This window comes from Cricetulus griseus, chromosome 2 (genome assembly GCF_003668045.3).
Source record: "Cricetulus griseus strain 17A/GY chromosome 2, alternate assembly CriGri-PICRH-1.0, whole genome shotgun sequence".
In the NCBI taxonomy this organism is placed as follows: domain Eukaryota; kingdom Metazoa; phylum Chordata; class Mammalia; order Rodentia; family Cricetidae; genus Cricetulus; species Cricetulus griseus.
The window spans coordinates 61,625,062-61,643,469 of NC_048595.1; the positions used below are offsets into that span (position 1 = coordinate 61,625,062).

The 18,408-nt window shown below is 38.5% G+C and overlaps 1 protein-coding gene across 1 annotated transcript in view; it reads right to left on the reverse strand.

Moving 5' to 3' along the window:
* The window catches only part of Adamtsl1 (ADAMTS like 1), a gene marked incomplete at its 5' end in the record, with an annotated part of 351,236 nt that overhangs the window by 188,814 nt on the left and 144,014 nt on the right, over window positions 1-18,408 (reverse strand). Inside the window, 2 exons of the mRNA XM_035438677.1 lie at window positions 9,634-9,772; window positions 13,617-13,728. Coding sequence (XP_035294568.1) covers window positions 9,634-9,772; window positions 13,617-13,728 — 251 coding nt within the window. The remainder of the gene's footprint in view (window positions 1-9,633; window positions 9,773-13,616; window positions 13,729-18,408) is intronic.

The following is an 18,408-nucleotide window of genomic DNA, read 5'->3' on the forward strand; positions in this document are numbered from 1 at the left end:
TAGCAAATCTATTTGAGTAGAAAGATTGGGTTGGGCTTACTATGGATCAGATTAACACAAAACTTCGACTAAAAATTACAAAAAGAAAGAAAGGAAAAGAGGACCAGCCGTAAGGCTCTAAAGAACTGAAAGATAAGTAGACCTATGAAGGAATCTAGATGGATTTCAAAAGAAATAGAAACAGGGTTGTGAAGACAGATTTCCCAGGATGGAATGCTTATTCATGTATGTACTTTACAGAAGTACATAATACATAAGTAAGTACATTTTCTGTATTATTTATTTAACTGTTTACCATCATTTTCTGATAAAATTTTCCTGGTATGTAAACAAGTGAGCACAGTATATGTTGGCCTTATGTCACAATGGTCATGAGAAGTGATGCTGGTGTGGGTGCTCAGAATTCAAGAATGTTTAACACAATAATGAAATGGTTATCATGTTAAATTTTTGTTCCTACTTTTGGAGTTAAATGTCCTATTCTTTTCTATCTGCCAATAAAAGCTTAACCATGGCTTTTGTTAGGAACATGAGATCCCTTTTTAATAACTTTTGTATCTAGTAATCAAAAGAATTTTCCTTTTAAAATGATGGTATTTTAAAGAATGCCAATGTCTCAAAATTCTTTTTAAAACTTTGGATATACACTGCTATTTAATAGAAGTGAATTATGCTATAAATCAAATAGATTGAAGTTAGGTTTCATTTAACCCTTGTATCTATTTATTTCTATATCAATTTCTAAATGAGGAAATGCATACCATTGCCTTCTCCCCTGGAAAAAATTTATGGCTATAATTTGTCATCTTCAATATAAGAATGAACTGTTGCAAGTCTCTGTCAACTGATTTTTATCAGCTGATGATATTTGAAATGGAGATAGCAACATTGAAGAAGACAAGTTGAACTGAAGAAAGGGGATAAATGGAGGGAGTACAGAGATGTCCAGACTTTGGGCTTTGTTTTGGGCTGATTTAGAAATCATGTTTGTCTTTGAACAAGAAGCTTTAAAACTGGTTCCAGCAAAACTATAGCTCTATTTGTCTTTCTGTGGCATGGGTCATGGTGACGACTCATAAAATGACTCTGTGGCACCTGTGAAAACAGAAAGATAGCAAAACAATGGTGCTCTGTCCAACCCTCCAAATGCATATTTGTGAGCCTTGGCTCTGCTCCCTCCTGGGGCTCTGACCATGGCCTTGATCTTTACCTGCACTGTGATGGACTGGAAGGTAATCATTGCTTTCCTTTAGGACACATTGCTTTTGTTCTCAAGTAGAGTGTACAATATGAAGAATGGTGGAAAGGGAAGCCATTAAGGGACTTGATGAAAGTCTCTCCAGGTTTGGGTCTAGATGTGAGTGTTTGTGTGGATACATTCAGACATGTCTCTAAATGCATAGACAGCAGAGAAGGAAGTGAGCATGATTTTAAAAATTATCACGAAGGAACACTGAAAGGGCAAACTACCCATTCTCCTTTGCTTCAATAACCCTGATCACCTGTGTATTTTCACAATGGCAGTGCCTCAACTCCATCTAAAACTCTCATTGCAAGGAGGGCTGAGAGTAGAAGCTGAGGATAAGAAAGGGAGAGCACTTCCCACCTCATCTACCCAAAGCACAGTTTACTTAAGTATGCTGTGATGTTATGATAGATTCTTATAATGAACTATTATACAAAACACTCAGCCATTTTAATAATATAGTAACTGAAAAATAAGTACAAATAGACTATGTCATTAAGCTCTTGACATTAGAAAATTTATATATTTACATTTCATGTATATATTTACATTTCATGTATAGAATAATTTTCATGTGTATATACAAATGTATGTATATGGACTCTCGAACATATAGTAGGGAAATACTTAACAACAGTGGTTGGTTCCTGGGAGGTTGGATATCTTTTTTCCTTGCTGTAAAAAAAACATCTTTCTGTTTTTGCAAGTCTTAAAATAACATATTGCCTCTAGCAAGTTTAGCAATTAAATGCTGAAATAAAGTAAAATTTTAACTGAAAAAAAGGATAAGATGGGAGTATTTGGAACTGACACACATGGAATAAATGAGGTCATCATCTCCAATTCTGTGTGTCACCTAAAGGTCACTGAGGCTTTGTGAAGGAATGATGGAAGATGCAACTTCTGAACGATAGCCACAATCTTAAAAAAAGCAAGCCAGGATCAGGGTCACACTCCTCAGCTGTGGAATTCACATACTGTGATAAATCTCTCCTTTCAAGAAAAATCCTAATGTAATTCACTCCACAGACACTTAACACATGAGGTTATCTCTATGATGGAGATGAACCATAAGGGGTTCATTGTGGTGAATCTCTAAGGATCAATTGCCTCCTCTCACTAAACATCCTCTTCTTGGCTTCTGGTGGCTGCATGGAGTCCAAGCTCTGAGATCAGTGAGTCCCACACAACTTGCCATCTTCCCTTGCAAACTGTTTCTCTTGTGTCTCTGTCCCTGTCTCATGTATGTTTCAGACATCATGTTGCTTCATCACTTTGCAACTCAACCCACCCTGAGCAGTTTTGGGTCCCAGACTTTCACTGACTCCTTTGAATACTCTTTAATTTTCTCATGGTACCAAACATTAAACCTCAATGTTTTAACTAAAAACCACATTTTTTTTTGTTATATCTTTAGAATGAAGTTATGGGCGCTGCAGTATTCTGGCTATGGGGTTCCATCTTCTCTAGATGATTTCTAGGCAGTAATAGAAATCACCTTCTTCCTAAACAACACTGCAGAGACTAAGGAAATGTTGAAAGAGACCCAAGCATTTTGCTTTTGCCTGAGAGGCAGAACATAGAGGATCAAGGTCCAATGAGGGGAGGACCACCCAAGAAACTTTGAGGTTGAATGCCAGTGTTCTTGCTACATCCTCTCAATGAATATAGCCTTGGGTACCAGACATCTGCACCTTTGTTTCCATCTTATGAAAATCCAAGTGGTGGACAAGTTATGAGTTTTAAGATGAAGAGAGAGTAGAAGGCCAGAAACTCAGGCTTGTGGAATTTATCTTACCTATTCCTGACTAGTGGCTGTTGAGTCACCAGCTTGATAACCTCTAAGACGATTATCTCCAAATTCTTTCTCCTCTAACACCTGTCAATGTCCTGAAACAACGAATGTCCTTAACAGAGAGTCAAGTTGGGATCAGCTGAGAAAGTGTTTTATATAGTGGTCCTGATTTTTTAAAACTACAATAATGCCATATTAATGAATAACACCTGGGTTGCAAGAGAACCAGACTCAAGAATCCAGATTCACTAACATGATCTGAAAAAAAATTTTCAGACAAAGGTTCATTTTATATTATAAAACAAATTACAGAGAGTTTTAACATCTTAGATTAAATGATAAAAGTTTTCTGCATGTCTACATGTCTGGCATATCTTTTTTGACATTAATGAATGCCATTTCTGTATTGCTTTTAAATAAGTAGGACTGTTGTTTCCTTGGGATTTATTTTCCTCTACTGTTGTATACCCCAGTGTTTTGAGTGAACATCACTACTTGTGATTACATAAAAGATGCTTGCTTTATATGCATTTCTTCTCACTTTGTCAAACACATACACATATTGAGGTGGTTCTATGTTGCCTTGGAATCGGACCTCCTAGTCTGCTGATGGCAACAAGAGGACAGGGTGACTTTGGGTGATGATAGCACCAGGGCCACATTTCTGTAGGGTGAGGGACACTGTGGAACTGGAAGCACGTAGATCCGTGCCTCAGCTTGCTTTGATGGAGCCTCACCTGAGAATGCTGCTTACTCTCTCTGGCCTGTTAACTACACAGGGAACTTAAAACTAAATGGAGGGAATGAATATGTGAGCATCTTATAAACTTCTCATGCATGTAACTTTGGAGAGGTCAATTCAGTTGTTTGAGTTTCTACTTAATGACAAGATCTATGATTCATTGAGTCCTTGGCACCTTGGGAGGAGCTTTTCACACCCATTATTTCACAGAATTGTTACAGTACTGGCAGAAATGTTATATGTCACAGATGTTAAGTAAAGAAATGACTTACACTGTGGTAGGTTGAAGTTAAAAATGAGGATGATGACATTACCTTTCCTTGAAATTTACAATGTAATTAAAAGAATTGCACAAATAATTAATTACATGCTTTAAAATTTTGAAAGGTAATGTAAGAAGTGAGCTTACTCTTAGTATGAGCTGACTTGATAGAAGAAATGAATTGCTTGATAATTGAGTTATAGGTATATTCGATTATTTCACTGTCAGGCAGTAGGCAGTGTGACTGTTAGTTTTGGTTCTATAACGCATGATGACACATTTTGAAATGCAGGACAACTCTGCTTTTTGTCCCATAGAGATCCACAGAAGAAAATTTTATGAATTTTTTAGCACTTATTTAAATGAGATTGGTCATAAAGAGGTTGTTTATTTTCTAAACCAATCACTGTTGCAATAAAACTAAGTATTTCAAGACTTGCATGATTAAGGGCACCTTCATTTTTTGCTGCTTGCTCAATAAATCAACCATGTTCTAGTCCTTAAGTTGAGTTTTCCTGTTAGGGAACATAAGAGGCAAAGCCCCTTATGGACTGAATGGCAATGACTCACAGATGCTCATGTGAGGGTTATTCTTGAGACTTATGACCTGAGACTTCAGTCTTGGAAAGATCATTTATATCTTAGAAACCCAATAAATGTGATTTAGGCTCAAGCTGATGTTTTCCTAGGAATTGTCTCCTGGTTTTAGAACAACCCGTAGAGAAGAATTTTTTTTTTTGGACTTAGAGAATTTTAGAAATCTATCTCTCCTTTTCATGGATAAAAATCTCAATATATGGAGATTGGCTTCTGTAGACAACATCAGTACTATTAGCACTGCCAAAATCTCAGTCATAGCTGTAGTAACTAACATCTACTGAGTGATCATTGTGTGTCAGCACCCCCTACACACACACACTAAGCTCTTTAAATATATGGTAGCATTTATCCCTCATGACAACTTTATGAGGTAAAGGATTGTTATTATTGTCACTTCATGGGACGAAAATCAAAGGCTGCTCAACTGGTAGGTGGCAGATCTACAGTTTCAAGCTAGACTGTATGACTCCCAGGCTCTTGTTCCTTCCACCCAGTAAGCATACAAATCCAGTTTTTTATAAGCCTCCTACATATGCCATCTCTCTCCAGTTGCAGAGTATTTCTTTATGGTTACATTAGGATTCAAATACGAGATCCATTTTTCACAATATGGTCCCCAACCAGTGGTAATTTATATACTTTATTGCCAAACTAAAACAGAGCTGGAAAAAATAAAACCAAAAACACAAACCAACTGACCAACCCCAAATAACACTTGAGCTGCTACTTGGGGCATTCAAGTTTGGGCATCTGCTGGATATTGTTGCTCTAAATTCCCAAAAGGAGGTAGAATTTCAATGCGGTTTTGTTTGTTTGCTAGTGACTGTGACAATGGTAGCATGAATGAGAGCCTTTTACACCTGTCTAACCCTCACCAATCAAGCTGCTTTACTACTGCCTTGGAGGGGGGAAAAAAACGAAGTTCTGTTACAAGCCTATCTATGAAGGTGGTTCTCTGCTCTTTTTATAATACCTTACATGAGGTTTCCAAAGCCAGAGGTTGTATGCTTTATATTTCAAGCTGCTTTGAGAACAACAGTGCTTGTTAGATGGGGTAAATGACTCTTTTTTTTGTTTTTGTTTTTAGTTGTTCCTTAACCACAAACAAATGCACTGAGGCTTTCTGGCCACATAATAGATGTGACCTTCTACTCAAGAGACAAAAGTGGAATGAACTGCTATACAAATTTCAACAAAGATTCCTTTGGTGTAAGGCAGAAGTGACAATTATAGTATGGCAGACACATGATAGGTCTGACATGTGATTAGATCCCGAATGTCTGTTACGTGGAAGAAGGCTCATAAGAAAGTGTTAGAAGAACAAAGCAGAGAACTAAGCATGCAGTAGATCCCTGGTAGGCAGGAGGGTTGTATCTTTGCACTTCTAGGAATGCTCATGTTGGACTATCACGGCATCTACAGCAGAGTGTATAAGAACATGTGATTGCCCCATGACAACATAGCTCAGAGTTGCCAATGAAAAATCGTACTAATTTTAGCAAAGAGCTATTAAATCTTTATACCTCTTTTCCCCTTTCCTTAGTCTTAAGTGTTGGCTCCCTTTTAGGGGGCCACTTTTGGCTAGGAAACTAAGTATTTTATCACTTCATAAAAATGGCTTCATGAGTGACATGAGCAGAGATCAACAAAGCCCCTCTGGGAGGAACAGCTGCACAGCCAGCTAAGTTCTACCATCGAGCAGACAGGGCAACAGTCTGGAATCCCTGCCTCAGAAGCACATGGGCATGGAGGCTTACTTTTAGGAGGAAACAGAGGACGAGGAGTCATTGAATTCACAGAATCCAATCTGTGTTATGGGTAATTGACAAGGCCAACAAGAAACAGTGAACACAAAAACAATGCTTATCTTGGGCACTGGGGAGCATTAATGACTTTAATTGTTTTCATTATAGCCTTTTAACTTATCCACATTTTAAAATTAACATTTAAAAGCAGAGAAAGGGTTAACAACATAAAAAAAAAAACCTTTGAAGAGAAGAGAGCCAGATGTTCACTGTCTGTTCAGTATCATCTGTAGCCATGGCAGCTAGCTGATGTGCAAGAGGAAACAAGGGGTGTGGGGAGAAGCAAAGAGAGAGAGAGAGAGAGACAGAGAGAGAGAGAGAGAGAGAGAGAGAGAGAGAGAGAGAGAGAGAGAGAGAAGGCAGACAAGGAAAGCAGAGAGGACTCCTGCAACTGGATGAATGGCAAGCAGGGGCATTTCCTGAGAAAGAAACCAAGGCTTGGACATTATTAACTTGAAGCTGAACAATTATTTTGTGTCATTACTAAATATTGCGTGTGGTGCATGTGGATATATGTGTGTCCTGTTATAAAGGGGAGGTCAAAGGACCACATTTGGTGTCCTAGTCTATCACTCCCCACCTCAGTTCTTTAAGGCAGAGTCTCTCACTGAATCTGGAGCTAGGCTGGAGGCCAGCAAGCCTAGGGATGCTGTTGTCTCCACCCTGCTACCTTTGGGGTTGTGGGCATGTATGGCCACACTCAGCTTTGCATTTGGATGCCAGGGTTTCAAACTCAGGTCATCATGCTCATGCAGCAAGCTCTGTCACCTACTTGAGCCATCTCTCCAGCCACTATTTAGTGTAATTTTTTGGTGTTCATGGCACCAAAACCCCAAATCCTAGGATTTTCAGGAAAAATAGGATAGAGATCTCAGTGACTACTGTAATAATATTTTATATAACAATATAGGAATTAAAATATGTACATTTTGTTCTAAGAATGCCCTTGTTTTCCTTTTGAGGACTTCTAATTTTAGACACAAAGGTGTTGTTTTAATGTCATTGTACCCCTTTTGACTTTACTATGGCACCATTAAATCTATAGTAGTTAGAAAGTAGTTGCTTAATGACTTGATTCCATTGTTCACTGGGAGAGAGTCCTATCTTAGAAAGTCTTTCCTGTCTGTGTTGAGCCCACCCCTTCCTACCTAGTTCCTCTTGGAATTCAGAAGAGCTATACATGAAACAGCTCCATGTACTCCATAGGAAGCCCAGAGCACCTTAAGCTGAGCTGTAGATCTCTGCCCCAAGTAGCTCCCCTCCAGCCTCTCCTACTGCTAAGTCTTAATTTTTACAGCTTTGTCTAATTATATCTTCAGCAAAAAAAGCCATTTTCTGATATTAGCTTCCAACTTTTTTCTTTTCTTTCTTCTTCTCTTTTTATAGCCACCTGTCCCAACATTTATGTGCGTGCTGTATTAGATATTTTTAAAATAACACAGGATATAGACTGAACAGTAGGGTTTTTTTGCCTTTGGATAATAATAAATGGGCCAAAAATGTTACTCCCACAGAGAAGAGTGGGTAAAAATCAGAAACCAGAAACAAAGTCTAAATTTTTCCCATTACAAACATTTTCTTCAAGTTGTTAACAATAATGCTTTCAAACCCTCTTCTGTGGCCATTTCTTCACTGAAAGTAAAACTGTGGGGAAATGCATCTATTTCTCCCAGAAATAGACACACACACACACACACACACACACACACACACACACACACACACACACGACTTTCAGTGTCTTTGTGACAGAGTTTACTCCTCTGAATTGTGATAAATATGCTTTTTTCTTGTTACAGTTATGGATAAAAATGTATAAATGGAATAATTTTAAAATAGGGTTTTTAGGGTTTGATTGAACTGGTTATAATTATCATAGCTAAACGTACTTCAACTACTTGATACTTCTAAAGCAAAGCCAAACAAAAATTTAACCTTATTTAGTTTGGTATCACATCTAACTTTTAATATCCCACATTACAATGTAAACACAAAGCTAAATTAAACAAAATTATAAAGCTGTAAACTCTCTGTTCCTTTAATGAGTTTACATTTATGATTTATGTACTATGGTTCCTAAATGTTAATTAATAATTGCAAATTCAAATCACACATGTAGTTTAGACTTCTTGACATAAGGCAGAAAGAGAACAACATAATACTTTAAAAATGTGAACAATAGGAGAAAAACCCCTCAACTTGCATCCTTTACCAGGTGCAGATGGAATGCTCTCCATCTACACCACCCACTTAACAGCCCAGCTGTTCAGACATTTTCTTTCATGATATAATTGATAAACTATGATTTAAAATATAACGTAGAAATCATTTATAAGAAAGGATGTTTTGGCATTTGGTCTTTGTGACTGATATTTGCTTTTGTAGAGAAGGGTTTTCTTAGATGCTGTCTAATAAGTCATGGATGAGTGAGCCTCAACCAAGAATCACTTGCTGGTGTTTGAAGAGGTAAGCAAAGGCCCCACGCATGAGCAGATTCTCCACCTGCACACCCACCATCAGTCATCATCCAGACACTTCATTAGTCCGGCTGACTCCTGATCTTGCAAATAATCCAGGGGCCAATTATGGTTTTTCCAAAACAAACATTAGTGTGTGAAGGTGTTAAAGATTTAAATCTTTAGACCTGCTAATTAAAAAGATCCCCAAGAAAGCTTGATTTGGAAATAGGCCCTGGCTTCTACTTAGCTAAAGCTGAGTTTGTTCAAAGACAGCAAAACTGTTTTGTGGCTGGTTCTGAGTCTAATTAATTGTGTGAATTGATTATGCTAGAATGGGTCAGCCATAGTCCTGACATGCAGCCTTCTGTGACCACATTCCTGATCAGAGACTGGGAAAAGACTGGGAAGAACTGGGAGACATACTGTGCCATCATGCTGGCCTAAACACCAAGATGTGCATCAGACAGAAGAGAAGCAAGATGTCCAAAGAGAAAGAGAAGACTTCATTTTGAAGAGCACTTTAAGGAAAGAAAGTCCATAGACCCTATTATAGCATCACACAGATGAAAGAGCAAGGAGCCTGGGTACCACTAACTTACAGCTGGTGGGGACTTTGGGCAGGGATGTGTCATTTATTTATAAGTTAAACATTCACTTTCATCTAAGAAGCTAATTGGAAACCTGATTTGTGTTTCTGATAAACAAACTGGTAAACTAAACTGACCTGGCTGGACAGGGATCCAAGTTGCATTCCTGAAGCTTGGGTTTGGGCTTGATGTTCTCTGGGTAGTAGTGGCAGTATTGATCAGCGACCACACGGTTACTCCGGAGATCAAAGCACTCAGCTGACGTCAGCTGGTAACCTGTAAACATCAAACCAACCAGGTCACTTAGTGCCCATGTCAGCACAATACACTTCTGTATGATTTGGGGCTGCTCCCATTAATGGAAATTATTCCCATTGCCCAAGTCATTTCCAAGAGAAAACAAATATATAATCGGAAGACTCATTAACGCTGTAGGCCTCAAATTCTATATTTTCTCAAGTAATCCATTCATTTTAATAATCAGATCATATTAAAAGGCTTGAGTGAAACAAGAACATAGATTATAAAATTCTGTGGTAAAAAATATTGTTTATTTTATATAAAAATACCATTATTATTTTTTAAAACTTATAAAAGGATGCTAAATTGCCTCTGCATCTCTGGGGCCTCTAGTAAGAAAAAACAACTCATAAGTCATTAAGAAAGTAAGCAATAAGTGAATAAATAAAATAAAACAAATTTCAATGTGCCCTCTTTGGACAACAGAGATTTGTGAATCAGGTCCCACCTGAATCAGGAACTACCAGGCTGCCTAAACTGAACCTGAATGAGCTGAACTAAATAAGTAGGGAGTTAAAGTCCCTATAACAGCTGCCATGAGTCTGATTTCTTTACAAAATTAAAACAACAAAATCAAACACAATAAAAAATGAAAATCAAAAATCAAAATGGTAGTTCCTCCCAAGCTTTCTTTCCTAACTTTCACTTTCTCCAAAATACTTGGCATTTCTCCTCAAATCAAGTATCTGCCTTATATTTTATAGGCTTCCTTTCCCACTGTTTTGATATTTCTCTTTCCATAAAGTGGCTGAGTAATATTTAATTTTATTTATAATGTGTTTGATCTTTCTCACCTGTTTTGTTAAGTTTTGGAAAGCAGTGATCCAGACTTGGAATGAAAATAAGTAAACGTCAGGAATTTTAAAAGTTGGTATCCTTCTAATCCAAACCCCTCCCCACCCCTGAATATTCTTCCTGGCAGGTAGGTGAGTTATTACTAAATATGTATTTGGAAACAAGATGGAAATCATTGAGGGACTTGCAAAGGTTTTAGGAAGTCAGAAAGAGGCTTTTGAAGCCAGATTTCCTGGCTCGAGGCTGTGTTCTCAGACCACCCACAAAAATTAATTGTTCATTAAAGACCTTAAAAACGTCCTTTAAAAATTCTGCTGGGAAGATGAAAAGCACAGAGAGCAGCAAAAGCAGTGGGCAGTGCACACATCCATCTAATGCTTTGCTTTACGGGAAAGTGAAGCAGAATGACATTTTAGAGCAGTCAACATACTTTTACTTTTCAACTCAGTTGTCCTCCAAAGCAGCTGATTTTATAAGCTAAACACTTTAGAATTTTCCAGAGAATACTTCCTACTCAAGGACAGAATTTATCAGGTGGTAAAACATGGGAAGAAATAAGAAATTAGGCTGTGGATATGGTTTTTGAAGTCATCTTCAACCTAAACCCACTGCTTCAAAGTTCTTCCACACTGTGGAATAAAGACGTGGAATGAAAAGCAAAGGGCCAACCTGGTCCTCTGAGCATCTTCACACCTGGCAATGTGGCCAGCCACACGAATATGACAGTGGGAATGCACATGGGAACCCACAGCTCTCTTCTCAGATTGTAAGACTGCTCCATGGAGAGAAAGGGAGACTACATCCCTCACACCCCACAGGGCACTATTTTTCTTCCTGGGCTTCCCAATAAGATTTCCTGTGAACAAAGGCCCGACCCTGGAAAACCATGGAGAGTGCTACTTTTCCTTGTCAGTAAAAGGAGACCCAATGTGGCTGGAAATAGAAGAATGTAACACTAATTGCTTTATTTCATAGTAAGCCATTGTCAAGGCCACTGAAATTATACTGTCACAGAAACTCTGTGTGAAATGATATAGGGTGCATACAATTGAATTGCCATTTTGTTAAAGGTATGGTTTACATCTAAGAAGAAAAATTATTTCACTAGATGCCCTTTTCTTTAAGTCTGTTTTCTGTATGTCTCATTCATAGATGTACAGAAATTTGTTCTCATGAAATATCAACAAAATTGGTAACTTTTTCCTCTCTCTCTCTGTCTCTCTCTCTCTGTCTCTCTCTCTCTCTCTCTCTCTCTCTCTCTCTCTCTCTGTCTGTCTGTCTGTCTGTCTCTCCCTCCTTCCTTTTTGAGGCTGGAATTACAGGCAGGCAGCCACAACTTCACAGAATTTATGTAAATTCTGGGCATCTGAACTCTGAACTCTGGTTCTCTTGCTTTCATGGTAAGCCCTTTTAACTGCTGAGCTATCGCCTCAGCCTGGCAATTTGTTTGAAAAGAAAGTAACTTTCTTTTCAGGTCAGGTATATAAACTATAGAAATACTATTGCATTGAAATGCAAGTATACTTGATAGTGGTTTGACTCATTATTTTTAAGTTAAAAATCTGTGCTGATTAGGGTTTTCATCAACTTGAAGTAAGCTAGGGTCAATTAAGAAGGGACCTTGACTGAGAAAATGTGCCCCTAATATTTGCCTGTAGGCAATTTCTGTTGGGCACTTTCTTGATTAATGATGGAAATGGGAGTCCCAGTGCACCAAGACATGTAGTTCTGGTATAAGTTGCTGGTATAAGAAAGCAGGGTGAGCAAGGCACAGGTAACTAGCTAGTGGTTTTCTATATGACCACTGCTTCAGTTCCTGCCTCTAGGGTCCTGTCCTGAGTCCCACCCTGACTTCATTTGTTGAGGGACTGTGATGTAGAAGTGTAAACCAAATAAATCCTTTCCTCCTCAAGTTGCTTTTTGTCATGGTGTTTTATCACAGCAATAGAAACACTAACTATGACAGTATGGTACTGCTTTTAGAACCATGTCTATGGGTTTGTTCGTATTATATAGATAGGAATAACACAGCCATTGGGGAATTGTGTCATATATTCTTACTATTTTAAAAATTGCCCCAATTTTTAGGTACTATAATTTTTAACTATTATGAATAATTCCAATGTGGATGAATTTAAACTTAATCAACTAGTATCCATGAAACTAGAGAAAGAATTTTTCAGATATGCCAATTTTCAAAGGAATATGTATGTAATTTTAGATCTATTAAGATAGAAAACAAAAGATAACTCACAAATTTTGACATTCTAAAATATTCACACACTTAATTTTCTGGAAAGATTTTGGTAATACATGCAACCACTGGGGAAAAAAATCTAAAACTCCTTTATCAAGTAACCACACTGCTGGATTACGAAGGATAAAGGCATTATGTTGTTGATTACATTGTAATAGTATAATATTTAAAAGAACCAAGTAGTCTCCTACAGGGAAATGACTAAATTATTAAAAAATACTTCAAAGAAATTGACTACCCACTACAATTATGAAAAACAGAAAATGGGGAGAAAATCTCTTTTAGTAACACCAGATGCTATGCGTGACATGAATGTGACAGTATGGGGACAGGAATTTATGGATTAAATTTATGGTGATGGGTGCAGGCAAAAAAAAATAACTGAGTTTAAGTCAACAGTGCAGTAATTTTTTTTCTGGTAATAATCTTTCTGTAATGGAGCAAGCCTGACAAACATCTTCATGTGCTTCCTGAAGAAGCGGCATCGCATCCACCAGACAAGTCTATGCATAGGTAAAGGAAGCACCGCAGGGTTAAGCTGCCGACAGACACGGTATTACTAGTCCTGGCTTTCCATGATGCCAAGCAAAGAGGTGTTTGCTATGAGCTTTCACAAAGGAAAAACTTCCTGGGCCACCTTAGGGTGGCTTCAGGAATTGGCTCCATTCAGAACAAGGGATTCTTCCACACTGAAGTTACTCCAACATCACAACATCCAGCTTTTTCTTCCTAGTGGCCTGGGTTAGCTAGATGAGCAAGCGCTATTACCTCCTCCACAAGTAGCTGAGCACGGAAAGAAGTCTGTTTCCCTCCATCGGTGGATGATCGGCTGATAGAAGATGAACTGGACTGTGCTGTCTGCAGGCCCTGAGTCATGGATCTGCAGGAACAAACAGGAAACTTAGGAGTGGCGATGGCTTCTGGCTCCCTGGTAACCTTGGTGAGGAAGGAGCAGTCTTGACTACATGAGGGTCTGAATGGGCCTCACGTGGGAAGGTACTGCCACTCACCCCACTATGTATCAGAGAATGGTTCTCCTGATATTTTTTATCATCTTTACTTCTACAGAGCTGATAACTTACAAGTATGGTGAAATGTCCATTTGTGACTCTACCACAATTCTCTTCCCACCTTTACTTCTATCTTCCCTGGTATAGGCTATAGAATTATGTGTACTTCTAAATGTAGGTTCAGAAATAAACAATATAGTCAGGTATGGTAGTGTAGACCGTCAATCCCAGCACTCAGGAGGCAGAGGTAAGAAGATCTCTGTGAGTTCAAGGCCAGCTTGGTCTACCTATTGAGTTCCTAGACAACCAGGGCTATGTAAAGAGAGACTGTCTCTAAATCAAAACAAAACAAAACCAGAAATAGACAATTTATTTTAAGGAAATCATAAATGTCATATACTACAGAAAATAACAGATATTATCTGCAGTTGAGAGGGAAAAAAATGAAGAATTGAAATGTTTTTCCCATTTAGGGACATGAATGGGTCTTCCTGTCAGTGTAATGATTCATGTATATGAATGTGCTAAGTCACCAGTTGGAAGTTACTTAAGTGCAAATTCTTGGGCCTAAGCCCAGAGATTTAGGGCAATTCTAATACTCCAGAATACCAAACGTCAAGATACCAAGTTATAAAAGCAACTACTTTCAAATAAAACTTGTGCTTTTGGAAATTAAAACTTGTTTTTAAAAGAGGAAATATGAGACAGTTAATTTTTAATGGTTCCTAAAATTACAAGGTTGAGCAAACATACGAGAGAAGAAAAAGTACCTAACATGAACAATGAATTTCATGAGGACTGAACGATGTGACAATCAATATTTACACTGCTAGGCCAGGCTTGGACTATTTGTTATATTAAGAGAAGTTCCAGGAATAATGACAGTTACTTCTTACTCTGGCTATATATTTTGATGACTAGAAAAGCATCAGAGGCTATCTGAGTCACATGTCCTAGGCCTTTAAGTGTTCTTAAGTCCCCCTAATGTCCCAACTGCTGCCCTTTATTCAGGGTAAACTGATAGAGCTGGTTTTTAGACTATTTTAAATATAGTCTGATCTAACTACTGCTGATCTTGGTAAGAAGCATAAACACAAAGGATACAGGAGAATATAGGAATAGTAGATGTAAGAAGGGCTAAGAAAATCTGCCAGTGCCAAATTCTAGATTGATTTTAGAGTTTAGATGAGTAGATGGAATTTCTCCTTCAGAAAGTCTGAGAGAGGCAGAAAGGAGGGAGTCAGAGAGGTAAGGAACATACAGATCATCTCATTTGACACTGGGACTCTGATCAGTGGACCATTAAGGCCTTTCCTAATTGGAGTAAACAGTGATAAACCCCATTTATTTTTTAAAAGCAACTGATATGGTAGTGCCTCAACTAGAAGAGTGCATTGCCTATATATCAGTCCTTCACAGTCTCATTTATCAGACTCATGGTACCTAACTTCTGGCTTAGGGATCCAACATTCATCTCATTATTTGCAAAGCCTTTGTTGGGTTGTTTGAATTCCAACATCCCCTTACTTCTTTCAGATATGTGATTGCCATGCAAGAAGCTATTAAAAGAGGACTCTCCCTTGAACTCAACACCCTTGAAAAAATTGGAAGAAAAAATTGAGGCCTCTTTTCTGTTTTCCTTTCTATTTCATTCTCCCCTAATATGGTATACAAAGTATATGATATGTTTCTACCAATTCTATCCCATCTGGAACACAGGGCACTTAGTGCTCTGAAAGCACTGTCACTGAGGTGATTGACATCATGGGTCCAGGTCAAATATACACAGAAACAACTCATATTCTCTTTTCTTCTTCTGCCCTTAGCAAAGCAGCAATAAGTTGCAGCTGTGTCAGGCTGGGGAACCCAAGACATCCAGTACTCTATCTACCACCTATTGGAAGACTCTTTTTGAGAATGCTAGCAATGGAGACTTGGGCACACAATGGTGGAATCATAACTAGTTATGGTTAAAAAGAGGAGATGTTGTCCTGGAATATCTACATGGTGTCCAGATGCCTTCAGATCTGTCAAAAATGACAAAAAAGATGGAGCAAGTCCCTTCATAGTCTCCCTGAAAGCTACTGATAAAACCCTCCATAGCCTGTGAGGAGGGAATGGTGAAGGAAAGAGAAGTGGCAGCTATAGAAGAATGCTGTCCTGTGTGAGTTCCATGGAGAGGCTGAAGAATGAGTATAGATTCTGAGGCTGAAAACTTATATTTGAAGAGATCAAAAATGAAATGGAACCTTCTCAAATAATCTGCTTGGTTTTGTCCTTATGTGTTATATTTCTGCCTTTCCTTTCTCCATAGTCATGTTTTTTGTTTAACAATGGCAAAGAAGGTCAGCATTTACCTACTATGGCTGAGGTGAATTTTATTTATATTAAATTTCATCTCAAGACTGTGTGATTTTCTACATTTAAGTTACAATGAGAAAAAAATGAAGCTCAGAGAGGTTCAGTGATTTGTTCAAGGTTGCCCAGCTAAGAAAGAGGAAAGTAGAATTTGAATTTGGGTCTATGTAAATCTCCATGGTGGTGCCATGATGAAATATGCATTCACCATTTATTCATACCCACATTCCTATTATAATGTTTCTTTCAATCTTCATTTCAAAGAAGAGACAAGTGCTTAAAATAAAGATAAGGCCGACATGATGTGTATCTTTGGTGGTCTAACAGTTGCTCATGGAGATGGGCCAGCCATAGCTTTTTGTTCTGGTTTTCTTCATTCTTGATTGCTTAGCCCTTGTTATCATTAGTGCTGCAGTTTCACAAACCCTAAATCCTCAGACATCACGTGCTGGTCCCCAGGAGTATTTGCAAAGCTTCAGTTTGACACCTTAGAATGTTGGTGCAGGGAGCTGAACACATCTGGCATATGTAATTTTGACCTCCTTATGCTAATAAGAATAAAAAATGTTCTGGCCCAAGCTCTTCTTCCTCTAATTGTAACATTTCAGGCTTTCTGACTCAGCTTAAGGACTTCTCACACTGAAAATGAATGGGAAGGCTCAGAGTTGACAGCACCTTGAAGATGGAGTTGGAGGGAGGCACAAGTGTGTATAGAAAGGCGAGATGGTTGACCCCTGAGTCTGTGTCCAGCTCAAGAAAAAAGGAGACACCATAAACACATGAAGACAGTATCAGTCCACAGGGGTCCCCAGATGAAAGACCCTGAAAGTGCCCCTTCCTTTTCTATTGAGAAAAAGGTGACTTGTGAGCTTCCCTATGCTACACAATGAAGTAACACCCACCCCACTGATGCCAGAACCACTGCCCCAGACAGGCAGGTGGCATTGCTGGCAGGCAGGGAACCCGTCACCCACCATGCTGCAGTGAAGCTGCTACTCTGGATGCACAAAATGGAGCCTGGGTGAGAGGCTACCCACAGTGTGAGCTGACTGCAGTGCTCCTGAGGCATTCTCTCTCCCTCATGACTTGAGAAGGTTTAGAGATTGTGGAAATAAGCTGGCCTACTTCGTAGAACAAGGAGAAAATGGAATAAAACCCAGGCACCTGCTTAAGTGTCTTGTCTATTGTATCAGATTAAGGGCTATTTTGACAATTGGCAGAATACTATTTCCTCAGTGCATGAGAAGAAAGTTCTAAATGCTCTTGTTTGAGTTTTCAATGACAGGCAACAGTAACCCAATCTTTACAGTACAAGGTGTCTGGCAATTAAGTGGGGGAATCATTGTTCCTTCATTGACCCTCTCCATAGTCTGTCACCTCATGCTTCTCTTGATCGTTACTCTTTCTCTGTCATCATTTCCAAAGTTTGACATATAGTAGGTACCCAAACAGTTGCTAAATAAACAAATAAATGTATCAGTGAACAAGTGACTTATATATGAATCATGGTCCTGTTGAGTTGTAGCACAAATAATCCAGAGACAGATATTGGGGTTAAAGTTGAAGATCAGAGAAGCAAAGTGGCCAGCCCCTAGCAAGTTCTCACTTCAACCAATGCCCAGTTCTCGAATAACCACTCAGAGGCTTACATTAATTATACATATCTGGCAATGGATCAGGTTTTTACTAACTAGTAAAAATAAATCAACCCATTTCTAACAATCTTTTTTTTTTTAATCACCAAGTGCCCTGTGGCTTACCAGTAATGTTGTTCCATAGTACTACTCCTGTGGCTACACGGCATCTCCTTGACTCTGCCTTCTTTCTCTCTGTATCTCTGGATTTCCTGCCTAGCAATATTCTACCTGGCTATTGGCACAATCAGGTTCTTTATTAACCAATGGTAATAAAACACATTCACAGCATACAGAGAGGCATCCCACATTATCAGACAATGATTTTTGATCTCTAAGAACATGGAGTATCCAGTTGGGGAGCTATATTATAGGTATATATCTAGAACCTGCTAGGTAGCAAGGAGGAATGGTCTAGACTGAAACACCACAGCTCAGCCTCCAAGGAAAAAGACTTTCTAGTTTTTCCCAATATTCATAGGCTGCTCATGTCTCATAAAGTCTTTCTTAATCATATGAGGCTATACTGAATATCACTAGCTTTTATTATCTATAGTT